Here is a 17350-nt window from a genome sequence, read left to right on the forward strand (position 1 = left end):
TTATTTTATCAAATCTTCAACGTTCAAACATTAAAGTATCAATGAATCGGTCCACAGAAATCCACGATCGACAACGGTATAAAATTCAATTCAATCAGTTCACAGGCAAAAAATATTTACATCGGCCAAGGTTACAGCGTTTTGGACGGTCAGCAAAAAGTAGGCTTCCCCCATCACCCACTCACTTCCCCTCATCTAACGAGTGAACAGGTGATATTACAGACCATTACCGCCACCAACACCACGTGACCCAGTTAGCGCACGTCATCCCTTAGGTGCACACAAACCCAAAAAAAAACCCAAGCCTATGCCTGTCCTCAACACCTGGGTACTAATTAAGACACATGGCACTAGAAACACAAGGGAAGGGTATCACATGACCAGGGAACAAGCAGGAAGCAGACACAAGACAGGGGGAACAGTCACATGACAAGGGGAGCACAAACAAGAAACAAAAACAGAACTAAACACGTAACATTTCCACTTTTTCTGAGATTATTTCTCCTTATTTAGCTCATCTGATAAATTGAGGCAGTAATTCCTGTACTGAGGAAACCTGGGTTGGATCCAGGTTCATTGGTCAATTACTGATCCATCTCTAATCTCCCTTTTTTAGCTAAAGTTATGGAAAGTGTGGTAGCCTCTCAGCTACAAGACTTACTGCTAATAACCTTGTAATAAATCTAGTTTGTTCAGTAGGTTTTCTCCATTTAGGGAAAATTCCTAAGGTTTTATATGCGACCGCGATTCAGGACTACGGGCAAAGGTGTGGTCATGAGGCAGGAAACAATACTTCAAGTGCTCAGCTGTTTTATTCTTAATAATCACCGAAAAAGGGGAACAACAACTGAATTAAACGGAAAGGACATTACAAGGATTTGTTGCGTGATCTCCTTTCTCACACTCACTCACTGTTAAAGGCATCTTTAACAGTGAGCATCTTGGGAGGTATTAATTAAGTCGCGGGGCAGGGCTTCAGTGATAAGACCTATAAGAACTAGTGAAGCATGTCCTCAAGGAGGCTTGAGGGAGACTTGAGTTTGTCCAAGAACGAAAGCAGCTGTTGGATGCTTGTAACAGTTGTGTTTTCTTTACATTTTCTATCTCACACCTGTAGGTGGATCCGCTCCACAGGATTAAGCCGTCCTATTCCTTTTACCTCTATTTTTGTCCCTGTTGGACCCCAGCAATAGTAATTAAAGGTAAGTGTATAAAGCTATGACATACCCTTACTTAACTGTAATTGCTTTACTTATTCATATTGGTGATGTGCTACTTTGCCCCATCACAAACTTATATGAGACTTTCCAGTCTGGCTTTCATACTTTTCACAGCACAAAGTCTGCCCTTGTTAAAGTTGTGAATGACTTGCTGATGTCTACAGATACTGGATTTCTTAACATCTTGGTTCTCCTTGACCTAACGGCAGCCTTTGACACTGTCAACCATGAACGTCTTATTTCTACATTACTGTCCGTTGGCATTACAGTCTTAGCCCTCCGGTGGTTAAGGTCATATCTTGTTGATAGATGCCAATAAAAAAACCATTGGCCATCATAATTCTTCTATTGCTCCAGCTGATCGTGGTGTGCCCCAGGGATCTGTTTTAGGGCCTCTCCTCTTTATCATGTATATTCTACCACTTGGTCAGGTCATTCATAACCATGGTTTTAAATTTCACTGCGATGCTGATGATATTCAGATCTATGTCAACACAACTTCTACCTCTGTCTCTGCCCAGGCTCTGTGCTCATGCACCTCAGATCTTAAAGTATGGCTGCATAATAATTATAAAAAAAATAATCCAGATAAAACTGAAGGTGTGTTAGTTGGACCAAAATCTGCAGTTCCCCGAGTAACAAACTTTTCTATTGACATAGAAGGTGTTGGTATCAAGCCAGCCCAAGTCATTAAGAATCTTGGGTGCCTTCTTGACCCAACACTTTCTTTCGAGTCACACATTAAGTTAATCAGCAAAACTGCATTTTACCATCTGCGTAATATTGTAATATGCCATTTCCTGAAAGATAATGATGCCAAAATGTTGATTAACGCCTTCATCTTTTCCCGTATTGACTATTGTAACTTTTTTTATGATCTACCAGTTAAACTGATCAGTCGTCTCCAGTATATCCAGAATTCAGCAGCCAGGGCTCTTACTTTAACCAAGCGTAGAGCTCATATCACTCCTGTACTTCATCAATTGAACTGGCTTCCTGTAGAGTCTAGGATTAAATATAAAATTCTTCTTTTAACCTTTAAGGCTCTACACGGTCTGGCTCCTACATATCTCTCTGATCTTATTTTTTCAAATTGTCCCTCTCGCTGTCTTAGATCTTCTAACTCTGGACTTCTTACTGTGCCTTCATTTAGACTTTCTACTCTAGGTGGTAGGTCTTTCAGTGTCACTGCCCCCAAGCTCTGGAACTTCTGGAACTTTCTTCCTCGTGACCTTCGCAATTGTTCAACTCTGTCTCACTTCAAATCTCTGCTCAAAACATTTCTCTTCTCTTCTCTGTGTCATTAATCATTGTGTAATTATGTTTTTGTATATATATATATATATATATATATATATATATATATATATATAGTTGTAAAGTGTCCTTGGGTTTGAGAATGGCACTATATAATTTGAACTAATTATTATCTTTTGCCACATACACTCTTTTACATTTTCCCCTCAACATTTCTACAATTTTTCAACTGTGGCATTTATCTGCCAGGACTTGCAGAACAGAACTATTTTAGAGATATTTTGTCCCACCATCCTCCTTGTTAACTTTTGCCTCATCCAACAATGTGTTTCAAATTTGACTTTTTAAAAAGTGCTTTGTCAGCAGGTTATAGGGCATATGATGTTAATGGTCCTAATATGTAGAAGTTCAGGTTTAGAACTGGCTGAGTGAGGTGGAAAAGCCATCACATGACCATTTTTCACTTTCATGTGTCTTGGATGGGTGTAGGGAAACTAACAGATGAACTTCTGTAATGTAGAGAGTGAAACTTTGTCAGCACTAAAAGAAATGTTTGGTTAAGCAAATGTGTTAAACAACATGTGCTGTGCTAACAAAAAAAAGTGCACTAAATTGTATGTTTATTGACTTGTCAGGGACACAGCAGTAGCCATTTAATTAGTAAATCTCGGACAATGCCCGAATTCAAATATTAACAGGCCTATTACATGACCTAGCCAATTTACCACATGCCTTCATTAAAGGTATTAGTATGTAATCAAAATAAGTCTTTAGATGATACGTAGATGATTAGTGCTCCCAGGTATTCAGTTTCATAAGCTCTGCTTGTGGACGATATATATATATATATATATATATATATATATAGTTTGTTACCATACAAGGGGGTATCTCACAAAGCAGCATTTCTAAGTAACATAAGCCTAATGTCAAATATTTGCAGAGAGAAAAGAGCAGCAGGAGAGCAGGCAGAATTATTATTGTACAGGCCTCAGGGTTTCACATAAGGTATCTGGCCTACTTACAAAGCCTGCTTTGTGGAATACCTTCCAGGGTTTTAATGAGACAAAGGAGAATACATTTTGCTCAACCACACAGCCTTGATATTATTTTAAGATGTACAACATAAGCATGATCATGGCAAATATCAAAATAAATACCATTAACTACTCAAATAAGTCTGTTCAGCAGTGCACAATGTACAAGGTAACTGCCTGCATTCTGTAAAACAATATTAATGTCATGGCTTGTTGTTTAGACCACAACGTGAAAAGCTGACAAAGTTAGGTTTTATCTAAAAATAATTGAATTAATAATTTCAGGGTGGATGGGTAGAACATTATTAATTTGCCAGCAAATATGTGATACAATTTTTTAAATCCTTTGGGCTGGGCAGTATCTGGGATGCACCTCTGCACAGTGCCAGATAATTCTGATTCTAGAGGAGTCGACAGTGCTCCTACACATGGCCAACAAAAGTCTTCGTTTTTGACACAGTGAAGTTTTAACTGGATGTTACTATTAATTGTAGCCTCTTAATAATGGTTTCTCAAAGTAATCCCAAGCCCATGTGGTTATATTACTTGAATTGTAATTCTTGGTGCAGGGCCATTGTAACAAGGAACGGAAAGCCCAAAATACATACCCTTGTTATTGGAAGCTTTGGTGCTTCATATCAATGTCTTTGTTTACATGTGGTTTTTATTATGTGATTGTGTTTTACAGAAAATATGGAGGGCAGGACTAATAAACGCAGAAATGAAAAAAGGAGCACAAAGTTGTGTTCATAATATATAACACTGGCATCAGTGTTTTTCATGTTCATTTTATTTAAAAATCAATACATGTCACAACTGCTCGCAAAACTCAGGGATCAGGCGCACAAAATTGAGAAAGCACGCGAAAAAGTCATGGAGCACAAACGTTTTGTTTGCAAGTTATAAGTTTTTTGTTTGAGATTATTTTTTTGTGTGATTCTTTTTGGCACAAATCTGATTCCATAGTTTTCCTCCAATCCAATAAGAGAGGAGCTGGATTTCAGCAAGATTTCAGGTTCTGCATTCCCGTTCTTTATAAGTGAAACTAAAAATAAAATTCCTGAGACTAGTTGTAGAGAAGTTTATGTTGTTTGTGTCCCCACAGGTTTGAAAATGATAAAACGTTTATCCGAGTCTTTCGGGAAGAATTAGGAATGCAGGCACAATGTACCGCGGCTGTTTTTCCAGAGCAAAACACGGACTTTTAAACCTGTTAAGAACAAGGACATGGAGACTTTGGAGGGAAGCAGAACTCTCAGCGTCTCGCAACAGTCTTGTCGGTGAAAAACGACCAAAGTAAGAATTATTAAACCTTCTGTTTTATGGTAGACCTTCAAAGCCTGATAAACCGTCGAGTGTTACACTCTGGTAAAGTTGGTTTCATATTCGCATATTCAGATTTCTTTCTTCAATAGCTCTCAAGCGGTGCCTACAAATGAGTTAATACTTGCAAAGTATTGTTTTTGAGATCCACGACAAGTACAACTACAACTCAGTTTATGTCAGAAATGTTTGCCATTTAAAAAACACGAAATATATTGGTTTCTACGGGCTGCCGCCAGCTCCGCGACATCTAAGGCAGTGGTCCCCAACCTTTTTTGCGCCACGGACCAATTTCATCTAAGACAATATTTTCACGGACCGGCCTTTATATGCTCAGGCCTACATCTGCTCGTTAATGACGTAATCTAATAATAAATCATCCGTAGTGGCCTTATGCCAAATGCAAACATCAACAGACAATAAACAACCTTTTGTTCATAAATTAATAAACAGCAACATCTCTGTAAACGAAAATATTTATTTTACAACGAAAATTTTTTCTAATAAGAAATAATAAAAAACTAAACTCGATTCAAGTGACAATACTGGCCATTTCTATATAAAAGGGTGAACAAGTCAATCAAATAATAATAATGTCAATTAGTGAGAGCCCTGAGCTTGTTTCTCTGCAACGAGCCGGTCCCATCTCGGGGTAATGGGAGACAGTGACACCCGAAGTGTGTTCCGTACTTTACGCATGTATGCATCTGTGCGTCTTTTTTTTTTTTAAAGAAAAATTTAAACGTTCTGTGCGGCCCGGTACCTAATGCCCGGGTCGCGTCTCGGTGGTTGGGGACCGCTGATCTAAGGAACCGTTTACAAACTACACTACACAGTAAAAACGGAGGTGACGAACCACGCACATGATTTATACTACATCTCTTACGTTGATAAATTTAACCATTACTGACCCGTAGTGATGTGTTTTTGAGAATAAATTTCAATAGTATTTTATACTTTGATGATATTTTATTTAAAAAAGTTGTATTTGATCAAGTACAACCCACATGACATACTACACCTCTTATTTAGGTCAATTTAACCATTACTGGCCCATGGTGATAGATTATTCATTATAAATTTCAATAGCTTTTGAACAATTGATAATAATGTTTCTAAACAAGTTGTGCCAGAGGTGTACATACAGTAGGTGTATACAAAAGGTTGGTGTATCCATAGTATACATTTAAAGAAAACCAGAGGAGTGTCAGGAACGAGGGGCGGATTGAGGGAGGCGGACGCATTCGCTAAAACACGGGATAATTTAATATAAACAAAACAACGATACTTAAACAGGACACAAACAAACAAGGAGCCAAACAAGCTAAATAAAACAAAGGAAACTGGACAGGGAGAACAGGACGGACGGACGAAAAGCGACACGACGAAAAAGGAGAAGAAACGGGGAAACTCTAGAGACAGACAGACAGACTAAATAGCGTGACCAACTAAACACAGGATAAAGGGGAAATGTACGACAAACGGATGAGAGACAAGAGGGCTTAAATACTCACACAAACGAGACACACCTGGACAGATAACGAGGACGGGTAACACATGACACGGACGAGGAGGCGGAACAAAGGCGGAGACTCGAACATAAACAAAACAGAGCCATGTGCAAATAAAGCACATGGCAGGGACAACAGACTGACAGGACGAAGGCGTGACAAGGAGATATTCCCAGAAAGCAGAGGCTACCTTATTTAACGCATAAGATCAGATATGTTGCTACTTGTTTTGGATAATGTCCTAGGTCCACAATGGCCCTTTACAGACACACTTGCTTTATGCTCACACTGCTTACGCTTTTAGTTTTCTTAACAATACAAATTAAGAGAAAGAGGAACATTCTGGAACGTATCATGTTTACTGAATTAACTGTGATTGAAAATGAAAGAGACAAAGTTATTAGCATCGGTTTAAATGTGAAACGAGTTGGGTCCTGCACGACTTGCTTGGTTTTGTGTGGTTGTTAGCAGAAAGTTTCACATAACACTCCACACATTACACGTTCAGGAGATTTTATGAAATGCTCTGGCAGTTAATGCTGGAGAAGTACTGTTGATGGCAAAAGAAAAAATAACGCCTTGTGCTCTTAAGAAGCTTTACCTCCCTAATTGCCACTGGGCTTCGATCAAAGAAAACTGGCAGAATCTAGAGCATTAACTATAAACATGACAGGACAACAAACCAACAGGTGACAGGACTCAGGACAGGACGGGAACCGACACAGGAGCTGGGGACACGACAGGACCGAATATACGAGACGGGACTTGGGACATGACAGGAGACTGACAAAGGGGGGCAGCAAGAGACGAGAACGGACTGGACAGGACAGGAGTGGACACATGGGACTTGACAGAGTTTTTGACATTGGACATGACACTGGATGGAAACAGGGACTGGACAGAAGACGGGACAGGTGACAGAACTTGGTGCTGGGACTGGACGGGAGCAGAGACTGGTGACAAGACGCTGGACAGGATAGGAACATTAGACTGGACAGGGGTATGTGACTGGACAGAAGACAGGACAGGTGACATGACAGGGGACTGGAACGGAGACAGGACAGAGGGTTGAAACGGTGACTGGACAGGTGACGAGACTTGAGACTGGACAGGTGACGAGACTTGAGACTGGACAGGGGTTTGAAACATAGACTGGACAGGGCTGACAGGGGACTGGAATGGAGACGGGACTGATGACAGGACTGGGTGCTGGGAATGGACGGGAGCAGAGACTGGTGACGAGACAGGGGACAAGACACTGGACAGGATAGGAACATAAGACTGGACATTGGACAGATACGGAGACTGGACATGACTAACAGGGGACTGAACATGAGACAGGACAGGGGGTTGAAACAGGGACTGGACAGGACTGACAGGGGACTGGACAGGAGACGGGACTTGAGACAGGACCGAGGGTTGGAACGGGGACTGGACAGGAGACGGGACTTGAGACTGGACAGGGGTCTGAAACAGAGACTGGACAGGGCTGACAGGAGACTGGACTGGACTTGGTAGGGGAACAGGTACAAGGACATTTACAGGGACTGACACAAACACAGTGACCGGGACAGGGACAGAGACAAAGGCAGACACGGGTACAGGGACAAGGACAGAGACGGGAACCAGGACAGGGACTGACAAGGGGACCAAAATAACAGGGGGGTGCCCAGGACTGGCTAATGTCTGTGTGGCAGTCTGAGGAACCAGCCTAGGCACAGTTCTGGGGATCGGCCCTGAAGTCCTTCGGGCCGACCTACGGACATGGGCAGGGGAGGCCGTAGCCACCGTCACGGGGACAGGAGAGGCCGTAGCCACCGTCACGGGGACAGGAGAGGCCGTAGCCACCGTCACGGGGACAGGAGAGGCCGTAGCCACCGTCACGGGGACAGGAGAGGCCGTAGCCGCCGTCACGGGGACAGGAGAGGCCGTAGCCGCCGTCACGGACACTGGAGCGGCCGATGCCGCCGTCACGGACACTGGAGCGGCGGGTGCCGCCATCAACGGGACAGGAGCGGCGGGTGCCGCCATCACCGGGACAGGAGCGGCGGGTGCCGCCATCACGGACACTGGAGCGGCGGGTGCCGCCATCACGGACACTGGAGCGGCGGGTGCCGCCATCACGGACACTGGAGCGGCGGGTGCCGCCATCACGGACACTGGAGCGGCGGGTGCCGCCATCACGGACACTGGAGCGGCGGGTGCCGCCATCACGGACACTGGAGCGGCGGGTGCCGCCATCACGGACACTGGAGCGGCGGGTGCCGCCATCAACGGGACAGGAGCGGCGGGTGCCGCCATCAACGGGACAGGAGCGGCGGGTGCCGCCATCAACGGGACAGGAGCGGCGGGTGCCGCCATCAACGGGACAGGAGCGGCGGGTGCCGCCATCAACGGGACAGGAGCGGCGGGTGCCGCCATCAACGGGACAGGAGCGGCGGGTGCCGCCATCACCGGGACAGGAGCGGCGGGTGCCGCCATCACCGAGACAGGAAGCCCTGCGACGTCGTCCACGGAGGCAGGGGAACCTCCGACGTCGTCCACGGAGGCAGGGGGGCCTGCGACGTCGTCCAAGGAGGCAGGGGGGCCTGCGACGACGTCCAAGGAGGCAGGGGGGCCTGCGACGACGTCCAAGGAGGCAGGGGGGCCTGCGACGACGTCCAAGGAGGCAGGGGGGCCTGCGACGACGTCCAAGGAGGCAGGGGGGCCTGCGATGACGTCCAAGGAGGCAGGGGGGCCTGCGACGACGTCCAAGGAGGCAGGGGGGCCTGCGACGACGTCCAAGGAGGCAGGAGACAGTGCGACGACGTCCACGGAGGCAGAGGAATCTGCGCCGTCGTCCACGAAGACTGGGGAACGTGCGACGACGTCCACGGAGGCAGAGGAGTCTGCGCCGTCGTCCACGAAGACTGGGGAACGTGCGACGACGTCCACGGAGGCAGAGGAGTCTGCGACGTCGTCCACGAAGACTGGGGAACGTGCGACGACGTCCACGGAGGCAGAGGAATCTACGTCGTCGTCCACGAAGACTGGAGAGGCGCGCGTCGCGCTCACGAAGACAGGAGAGGCGCGCGCGCTCACGAAGACAGGAGAGGCGCGCGCCGCGCTCTCGAGGACAGGCGCGGCTGGAGGCGCCGCGTTAACGAAGACAGGGGCTTGTGCTGCTCGCCGGGCTCGCGCTGGAGCTGTAAAGGGTTTAGGGGGTTTCACAGGCGCACCCATTAGATCACCTCGAGGTGCGCCCCTGTTAGCCTCAGACCTCAGAGCTCCGGAGGTGAGGCTAACAGCCCCTACCCTTAACGCCCCCCCAAAAATTTCCCCGGACCTGAGGGGGTAATCCTCCAGCGAGGGGGGAACTCCAGCACGCTTCTTCCGCCGGCTCTTTCGACTCCCGCTGGCGCAACTACTCGATTCCCGAGTCGACTCTTCCGCTATAGGATCCGGAACAGCGCCAGGCAGGAGCTGGAGCCGGCGACTCCATTCCGAGGCCGCTTTCAAAGCCTCCTCCACAGGATCTTTGGGGCCTGTGCGGAATGGAGTCCGGCGAACGGCACACCCCTTAAGGTAATAGTCCGTGCTAGCTGCGTCCTGTGGGTCGTACATTCTGTCAGGAACGAGGGGCGGATTGAGGGAGGCGGACGCATTCGCTAAAACACGGGATAATTTAATATAAACAAAACAACGATACTTAAACAGGACACAAACAAACAAGGAGCCAAACAAGCTAAATAAAACAAAGGAAACTGGACAGGGAGAACAGGACGGACGGACGAAAAGCGACACGACGAAAAAGGAGAAGAAACGGGGAAACTCTAGAGACAGACAGACAGACTAAATAGCGTGACCAACTAAACACAGGATAAAGGGGAAATGTACGACAAACGGATGAGAGACAAGAGGGCTTAAATACTCACACAAACGAGACACACCTGGACAGATAACGAGGACGGGTAACACATGACACGGACGAGGAGGCGGAACAAAGGCGGAGACTCGAACATAAACAAAACAGAGCCATGTGCAAATAAAGCACATGGCAGGGACAACAGACTGACAGGACGAAGGCGTGACAAGGAGATATTCCCAGAAAGCAGAGGCTACCTTATTTAACGCATAAGATCAGATATGTTGCTACTTGTTTTGGATAATGTCCTAGGTCCACAATGGCCCTTTACAGACACACTTGCTTTATGCTCACACTGCTTACGCTTTTAGTTTTCTTAACAATACAAATTAAGAGAAAGAGGAACATTCTGGAACGTATCATGTTTACTGAATTAACTGTGATTGAAAATGAAAGAGACAAAGTTATTAGCATCGGTTTAAATGTGAAACGAGTTGGGTCCTGCACGACTTGCTTGGTTTTGTGTGGTTGTTAGCAGAAAGTTTCACATAACACTCCACACATTACACGTTCAGGAGATTTTATGAAATGCTCTGGCAGTTAATGCTGGAGAAGTACTGTTGATGGCAAAAGAAAAAATAACGCCTTGTGCTCTTAAGAAGCTTTACCTCCCTAATTGCCACTGGGCTTCGATCAAAGAAAACTGGCAGAATCTAGAGCATTAACTATAACAATGTTTGCAAATGGGACAAAATATATACGGACATATTTCTGCAAAACAGCAAAAATAAGTTAATATTACCGACCCATTGAGCAGGAATATAGCAGCATCATTATTATTCATATTTAATGCCATTCAACATTTCAAATCAAAATCAAATCAAGAGGTTTGTGACATCACAAAACACAACTGTTAGAAGAGTGAAAAACTTGTGTGCATAGTCCCCCACAGTACAAAAAGTATGTACACAGCTTAACTTATATTTATTACTTGTTAAAGTCATTCTACATGTACTATATGCACAATATTGCACTTTTGATATATACAAGTGTTTTTATGTATAACTAGGAAATAATTAAGTGTATGTGTTAACAATTAACCCATGAGCGTTGGGGTATAGGTTGAAAAGCACCCAAAAGTTATTGTGACAAAAAAAAAAGACCTGGAGGGTGCAAATATGACACAGTTCCAGTCGTAAAAGTGCAGGTGCAGAGTGAGTTTGTAAGATGAATGGACTGTAATGAAGGTGGACCAGATCACTGTTCTATTGGCTGTTCAGCATTCAGAGGGCATTGGGAAATACGCTGTCCAGAACCAGCCACTAGGCAGCGGTGATAACAGACAGTGGATTGGGTGGGTGGAGTCTTTTGTGATTCTCCTGGGAGGTATGTATACACCATATGTACATTTTATATATATATATATATATATATATATATATATATATATATATATATATACCCCGTGATGTGCTGGGATGTGCGCAGTATGCACTCGAGAGCGGGATGCAGTTCCCATACAAGGTGGTGACACAGCCTTTCAGAACGCTCTCCACAGTGCACGTGTAGAATGTTCTGAGGATGCAGAGTTCATACCGAACCTTCTCTGCCGTCTGGGATAGAAGAGGTACGGTTGTATTGTCTTCACCACCCATTTGATGTGTTCTGTCCATGTGAAGTCCTCTGTGATGTGAACATGGAGGAACCCGAAGCTGCTGACCCTCTTCACTGCAGTTCCACTGATGAAAATAGGAATGTGCACTCGCTCCTTCTTCCTGAAGTCCATCATTTACTTGGTCTTCTTGACATTTAGAGAAAGGTGGTTTACCTGGCACCAGTGGGTCAGGAAGCTCACCTCCTTCTTTATAGGCTGCCTTGTCACTCTTGGAGATCAAGCCGACGATAGTCGTGTCATCAGCATATATGATGACATTGGAGCTCTGTCTGGCTGTGTAGTCATAGGTGTACAGGGAGTACAGAAGTGGACTGAGCACACAGCCCTGAGGAGCACCAGTGCTGAGGGTCAGTGCTGAGGACGTGGTGCTGCCCACCTTTACCACCTGCCTTCGGTCCGTCATGAAGTTCAAGATTCAACTGCACAGGTGACTGTTCAGACCCAGATCCCAGAGCTAGATGTCAAGCCTCGTGGGGAATGATGGTGTTGAATGCAGAGCTAAAATCCACAAAGAGCATTCTCACATACGTGTCCTTCTTTTCAAGGTGGGAGAGGGCAGTGTACAATGTCATTGCATCATCAGTAGATTTATTCTGCCTACACACTGTTCATAAATGGTAGCAACAGTCCATTGTATTTGTTCTGTGCTCAAGGCTAACAGTTCCCTGAAACCCGCTGATGGATTTGATGTGCTAAGGTTCATGTGACGATGGCTAGAGATGTATTCATTAGATTTTAGACTTTATTTTGCTTTGGGTAAGTGTTATAAGGACATTGTAATTTCCCATTTACAGCAGGACATCATTTTCAGCAAATGATAAAGAAAAGTATCAGGAATTGCAAATCATTCCTCAAATTAATTTTAACATTTATCCTTGCCCCCTCAATGGGTTTTTATAAAATGCTTTGTTCAAAAGAACTTTCAGAGAATGAATTGTATACAGCACGGCTGGTGGTTCGAAAAAACACTGTGGCCAACACTTTATACAAACTCATCAAAATTTCACAACAACTTCTCTAAAAGCTCTAAACACTTCTCTAAACACTTTCCTCAGAGAAAGCTATTAGTGTTGTAGCTTAAAAAGTATGGCTTAAATATATATCATCTTTATCCAATTCTCCATTTTGGTTGAATTCTAGTTTACTATATCATTTAAATGCAACAGCTCTCCTTCATGATAAATTTCATGATGACTGGGCCAATAGAAATTCTCCAAAATAATTAGGAATACAATCTTTTTACACTGACTTCCATTGAAAGTTGAGGTTTTTTCTTTCCTCCATAAAGTTACTGTTTTGGGAGATGCATGTTTTTAATTGGTCAGTGATGTTATTTACAATGATTTTTCATATGCATTTTTAAACATGCTCTAATAAATTGTGACAGGAGTAATTTATACAAAGCATATCCCAGGGCTTGTCTTATTGAATGTTTTTGTAACCAAATGTAAATTGTAATTGTCTCTATTTTCTCTTAATTCCTGACTGTCATTTGAGCTTTTCTAAAACATTTACATTTGCTTTTCAGCCTTTAATTAAGTTATATGGCAACACTAGACAAGGACTCCAAACATCTAATGGATATGAAGCTTTGGAAACTAATAATTGATGAACTGCCTTCAGAACAGAGCACACGTGTTTAAGCCGATGTTTTGAAAGAGGGACACTATAACTAATGAAGTGTGCCGGAGAAACGTTTATCAGTTGCAAAGCATTTTATGAAACAGGTTTGTAACTCACTCATTCACATTCATATTCATTCACATTCAGGAATAAAAAGGTGCTATCCAATGATTTGCATCAAAAATGTCTACTTGTTTTTTCTTTATTAAAGGACAGTACGCCCGCACCTTTAAGATCAGCTTCAGCTTGAAGAGATTTTTACTTTCTGCTGCTATTTTCTCCCTGACTCTTGACCTGTGTTTTTGTGCATGTGCTCGCGCTGAGTATGAGATAAATGGAGAATGTTGTCCTATGTGTGCACCTGGTAAGTCAAAAGCTGATAACCTCATTTACATATATAAATTGTGTTATTTCAGTAGGAGATTACCACCAGGGTTGGCCTTCATATCAGGGTGTATTTCAGTTCTGTCATGGAGAGCTGAGTTTATACAAACACACCCAGCATGTAACCATGCATTGATTTTATATATAAATATGTAGACACTGTTCACAGAAATATTTTCTCTATTCCAAGAGACCATGAAATCTAGTGGGAATTCACTAATCACATAAACAAAGTTATTCATGCCACTACAGATTTGTGTGTTACCTACTGACCCCTACAGCAGTGCTTCAGAAGTATAAGTTGAATGACAGCATTGTTATGAAGAAGTCCTAAAGTTCATCTACATTCACTGAAAGTCAGATTGGAGAAAACAATTTAAAATAAGGCTGATGTGGAAGTAAAGGTCTGTAAAATTCCCTGGGGTAAGCCACTCTACTTTTTGTATAGAGCAGAGTACAACTACAATACACATTATACTAAACCTGTTCAGACATTGAAGATCCAAATTTGGCTGTAAACAGCCTTCCTCCTTCAATAAATCAATGTACACAGAATAAAAGCAGGCCTGACGTTTTTGAGGATCCACCTTTTCTATGGCACCTCTGGCCAAATAGAATCAGTCTTTTGGGGAAGTCTTGCATGAGTTTTTCCACTGTGGTGACAGCTGAATGAGAACCGAGAGGCAGCCAGTAATAGAACTGTAATCTGTAGCCCTGGGACATTGTACAGAGGACCCATGGGTCCTGTAATATGCTGCCCAAATATACCAAATACTGAGCAGAAAGAAGCATTTGTTGCCATCAGAAGCCCATCAGCTGTCAGCAGTGAAAAGATCTGCAAGCCACTTCAAAGGTTGAGGATGCTGATGTAGTATCATGGATGAGTTTGAAGGGTAGGTCACACTGTCATGAAGTTTCCCCACCTCTGAGAGTAGAGCAGCCTTCTTAAGCATGGGTCTGAGGAGGACACTGGATGTCAGTGAGAGGTTCATTGTGGTGGTCTGCACAGAGGGAAAGAGAGAAATTCATCCGTTTTTATTAAGCTAATTTGTGTCGATCACAGCAATAAAAAAAAGCTCAAGAGGTCAGAAAAAATCTAAAGGGATATGTACTCTGCTGATCCGCAGTGAGCGAAACAAGGTAGGCATTCAGTGTGTGTCAAGATATTTATTTATTTTTTATCACATGCTGGGTCATGAGAGTGACTTTGTTGGTATACACTGTGTTTGCCATTGCCACAACACAGATCCATACTCTTTTGAAGCACATGTTTTGTATCCACATTTTGCTTCTTTATTTCATACTGGAATTCATACTGTAATGCTGCCTTTAAACCATAAAAGTTTATACTTACCCAGTCGCCGCTCTAAAACAAGTGAAAATGTTTCTCCACCTAAAACCAATAATACTAAAGGCAGGCTTTGTTTTCATCAGTCATCAGTAACTACTTTTCATTCATATACACGGTTTACGGATCTGTAGATGTCAAAAATCACTCACCGCTGGTGAGAGTCAGTTGGAGATTTATTAAACACAGTATGTGAAGGAAGGTCAAAACCAGAAGAAATATTCCACAACCCAAAAAAGTACAGAGATAAACAAAAAAAACTTATACCAGACAAGTCAGGATAACAAAACTGCAGCCTTTTTTTAAAAAAAAACATGTCTCAGAACTGCAGAAATTGCTCAAACTATACTCTGCAACTGTGTAGACCAAAAAGGGCATTATTTTACTTTAAAATATATATATATATATATATATATTATGCACAAGTGTTGCTCTGCAATTACACTGCCAAACCACTAGGGCTGAATTTCAAGCATCTTCTTCAACCCAATGTAGTGGTATTATGGTGCTTTTCCACTGCATGGAACCTGCATGATTTAGCATGTATCTATTGCTTTTCCACTGGCCAGATCTGGTACCTGGTGTCTGGAACCGGGTAAGTTTTCAGTCCCAGCTCCCTCTAACTTCTAACTGAGCCGAGTAGGTACTAAATAGTGACGTGTAAACCCTACAGAGCGCTGACTGGTCAGAGCTCATTCAAATCCAGCGCAAAGTCCCTGCTTGTAAAAGCTCTTAAGACAGCTGCTTTCACATTTATTTTTAACAGACTCACAATGGCAGCTCATAAATTTACCTCGAGGTATTTTGAAGAGGTTATATGCTCATTGGGCCGAGGGCCAATGAAAATTTCCAGTGAAAGTGGAACGTGCAACAAGTGAAACTGGTCTTTGATGGTCTAAGAACTGGGGTGACAAGCTGAGTTGTGTAGAGCCGAACCCATGAGGTGAAAAAGCACCATTAGTTTTATGAATCTTTAATGTGCACTATTTAGGGAGTGTAGTGTAGAGGAGTCATTATTTCTGGACCAAATTGACCTAATTCATTGTATTTAATCTTTGGCCATTTCTGCTGTGTTCATCCATGTCAGACTATTTAATGACAGTCTATTTAAAGGCTGAGGAACGAAGAGTGAAACTAGAGCAGGCGTGGGAAATCCAAAGGGCCGGTTTGGCTGCTGGATTTTATGACATTAGAGCCATAATACGTCATGGCACTTTTACTTTTTATACTTAAGTACATTTGAAGGTAAATAATTTTGTACTTTTACTCAAGTGGAGATCTACAATGAGGATCTACAACTATTGGCAATTTTAGTTACATTTACTTCATAGCTTCACACAAATTGGCTGAATTCAATACATCTCATACAAGTGGAAATTTGTAAATATCTTTTCTTAAAAGTTCACCTCTTTTTTACTGCTCATGTTTGATATACATTTTAATGCTCATGTTTGAAATATATATATATTTTTTAGGTAATCGTGTGTTTACTCACTGCACTATTGAAACCTCCACCACTTGTGTTCCTTGTCCTGAGTCAACTTACACAGATGCACCCAATGGCCTTATAGACTGCCTTGCCTGTTCAGTGTGTGATGATGGTAGGTATTTGTATGTATTTAAAGCATCAACTGAAAGTAAAGTGGTTCTTTAGAGTCATATTAACCTGGACAGTGTTGGCTGTGTTTTTCACAGGTCAGGGTTTAGAAATAAAGTCTGCCTGTATTCGCTCATCAAACACAGTATGTGAGCCGCTTGATGGATACTACTGTATTGATCAACTCGGAGGAAACTGTTTACAAGCTACAGAACACAAAGAATGCAGCCCTGGACAATACATAAAGCAAAGAGGTTAGTTTATTACACACAATATTATGTAAACGTACTTATTGTTTATTAAATTACCAGTCAAATTATTCATGGATACAGAGATTTAAAAAAAAATTCAGACACTTCTTAAAATATGTAGAAAAACTTGTACTCCTAATAATCTTGAAAAGCCTTGCAGACCACCACACCTCTCATCGTCAGCCTTTTTTCAGAGACAATTAAGCTCCAGTCTTAACTGTTGTTAACAGTTGTCTCTATTTATATTTTAACATGAGAGGACAACTCAGCATTATATGTC

General features: G+C 43.0%; 1 protein-coding gene across 5 annotated transcripts in view; it reads left to right on the forward strand.

Moving 5' to 3' along the window:
• Positions 1-1022: 1022 nt before the first annotated feature.
• The window catches only part of LOC136666251 (tumor necrosis factor receptor superfamily member 14-like), a 29818-nt gene continuing 13490 nt past the window's right edge, over positions 1023-17350 (forward strand). For 4 of the 5 annotated variants that reach the window (XR_010795348.1, XM_066644339.1, XM_066644341.1 and 1 more), the window contains exons 1-6: positions 1023-1202; positions 4620-4810; positions 13396-13594; positions 13702-13854; positions 16698-16823; positions 16918-17073. Coding sequence is in view for 4 of the 5 variants with exons in the window: in XM_066644339.1 (XP_066500436.1) it covers positions 13543-13594; positions 13702-13854; positions 16698-16823; positions 16918-17073 (487 nt within the window). In the remaining variant the exon portion in view is untranslated. The remainder of the gene's footprint in view (positions 1203-4619; positions 4811-13395; positions 13595-13701; positions 13855-16697; positions 16824-16917; positions 17074-17350) is intronic. The other variant, XM_066644340.1, reaches the window with a different exon arrangement.

The sequence above is a fragment of the Hoplias malabaricus genome, chromosome 14, assembly GCF_029633855.1.
Source record: "Hoplias malabaricus isolate fHopMal1 chromosome 14, fHopMal1.hap1, whole genome shotgun sequence".
NCBI lineage: Eukaryota > Metazoa > Chordata > Actinopteri > Characiformes > Erythrinidae > Hoplias > Hoplias malabaricus.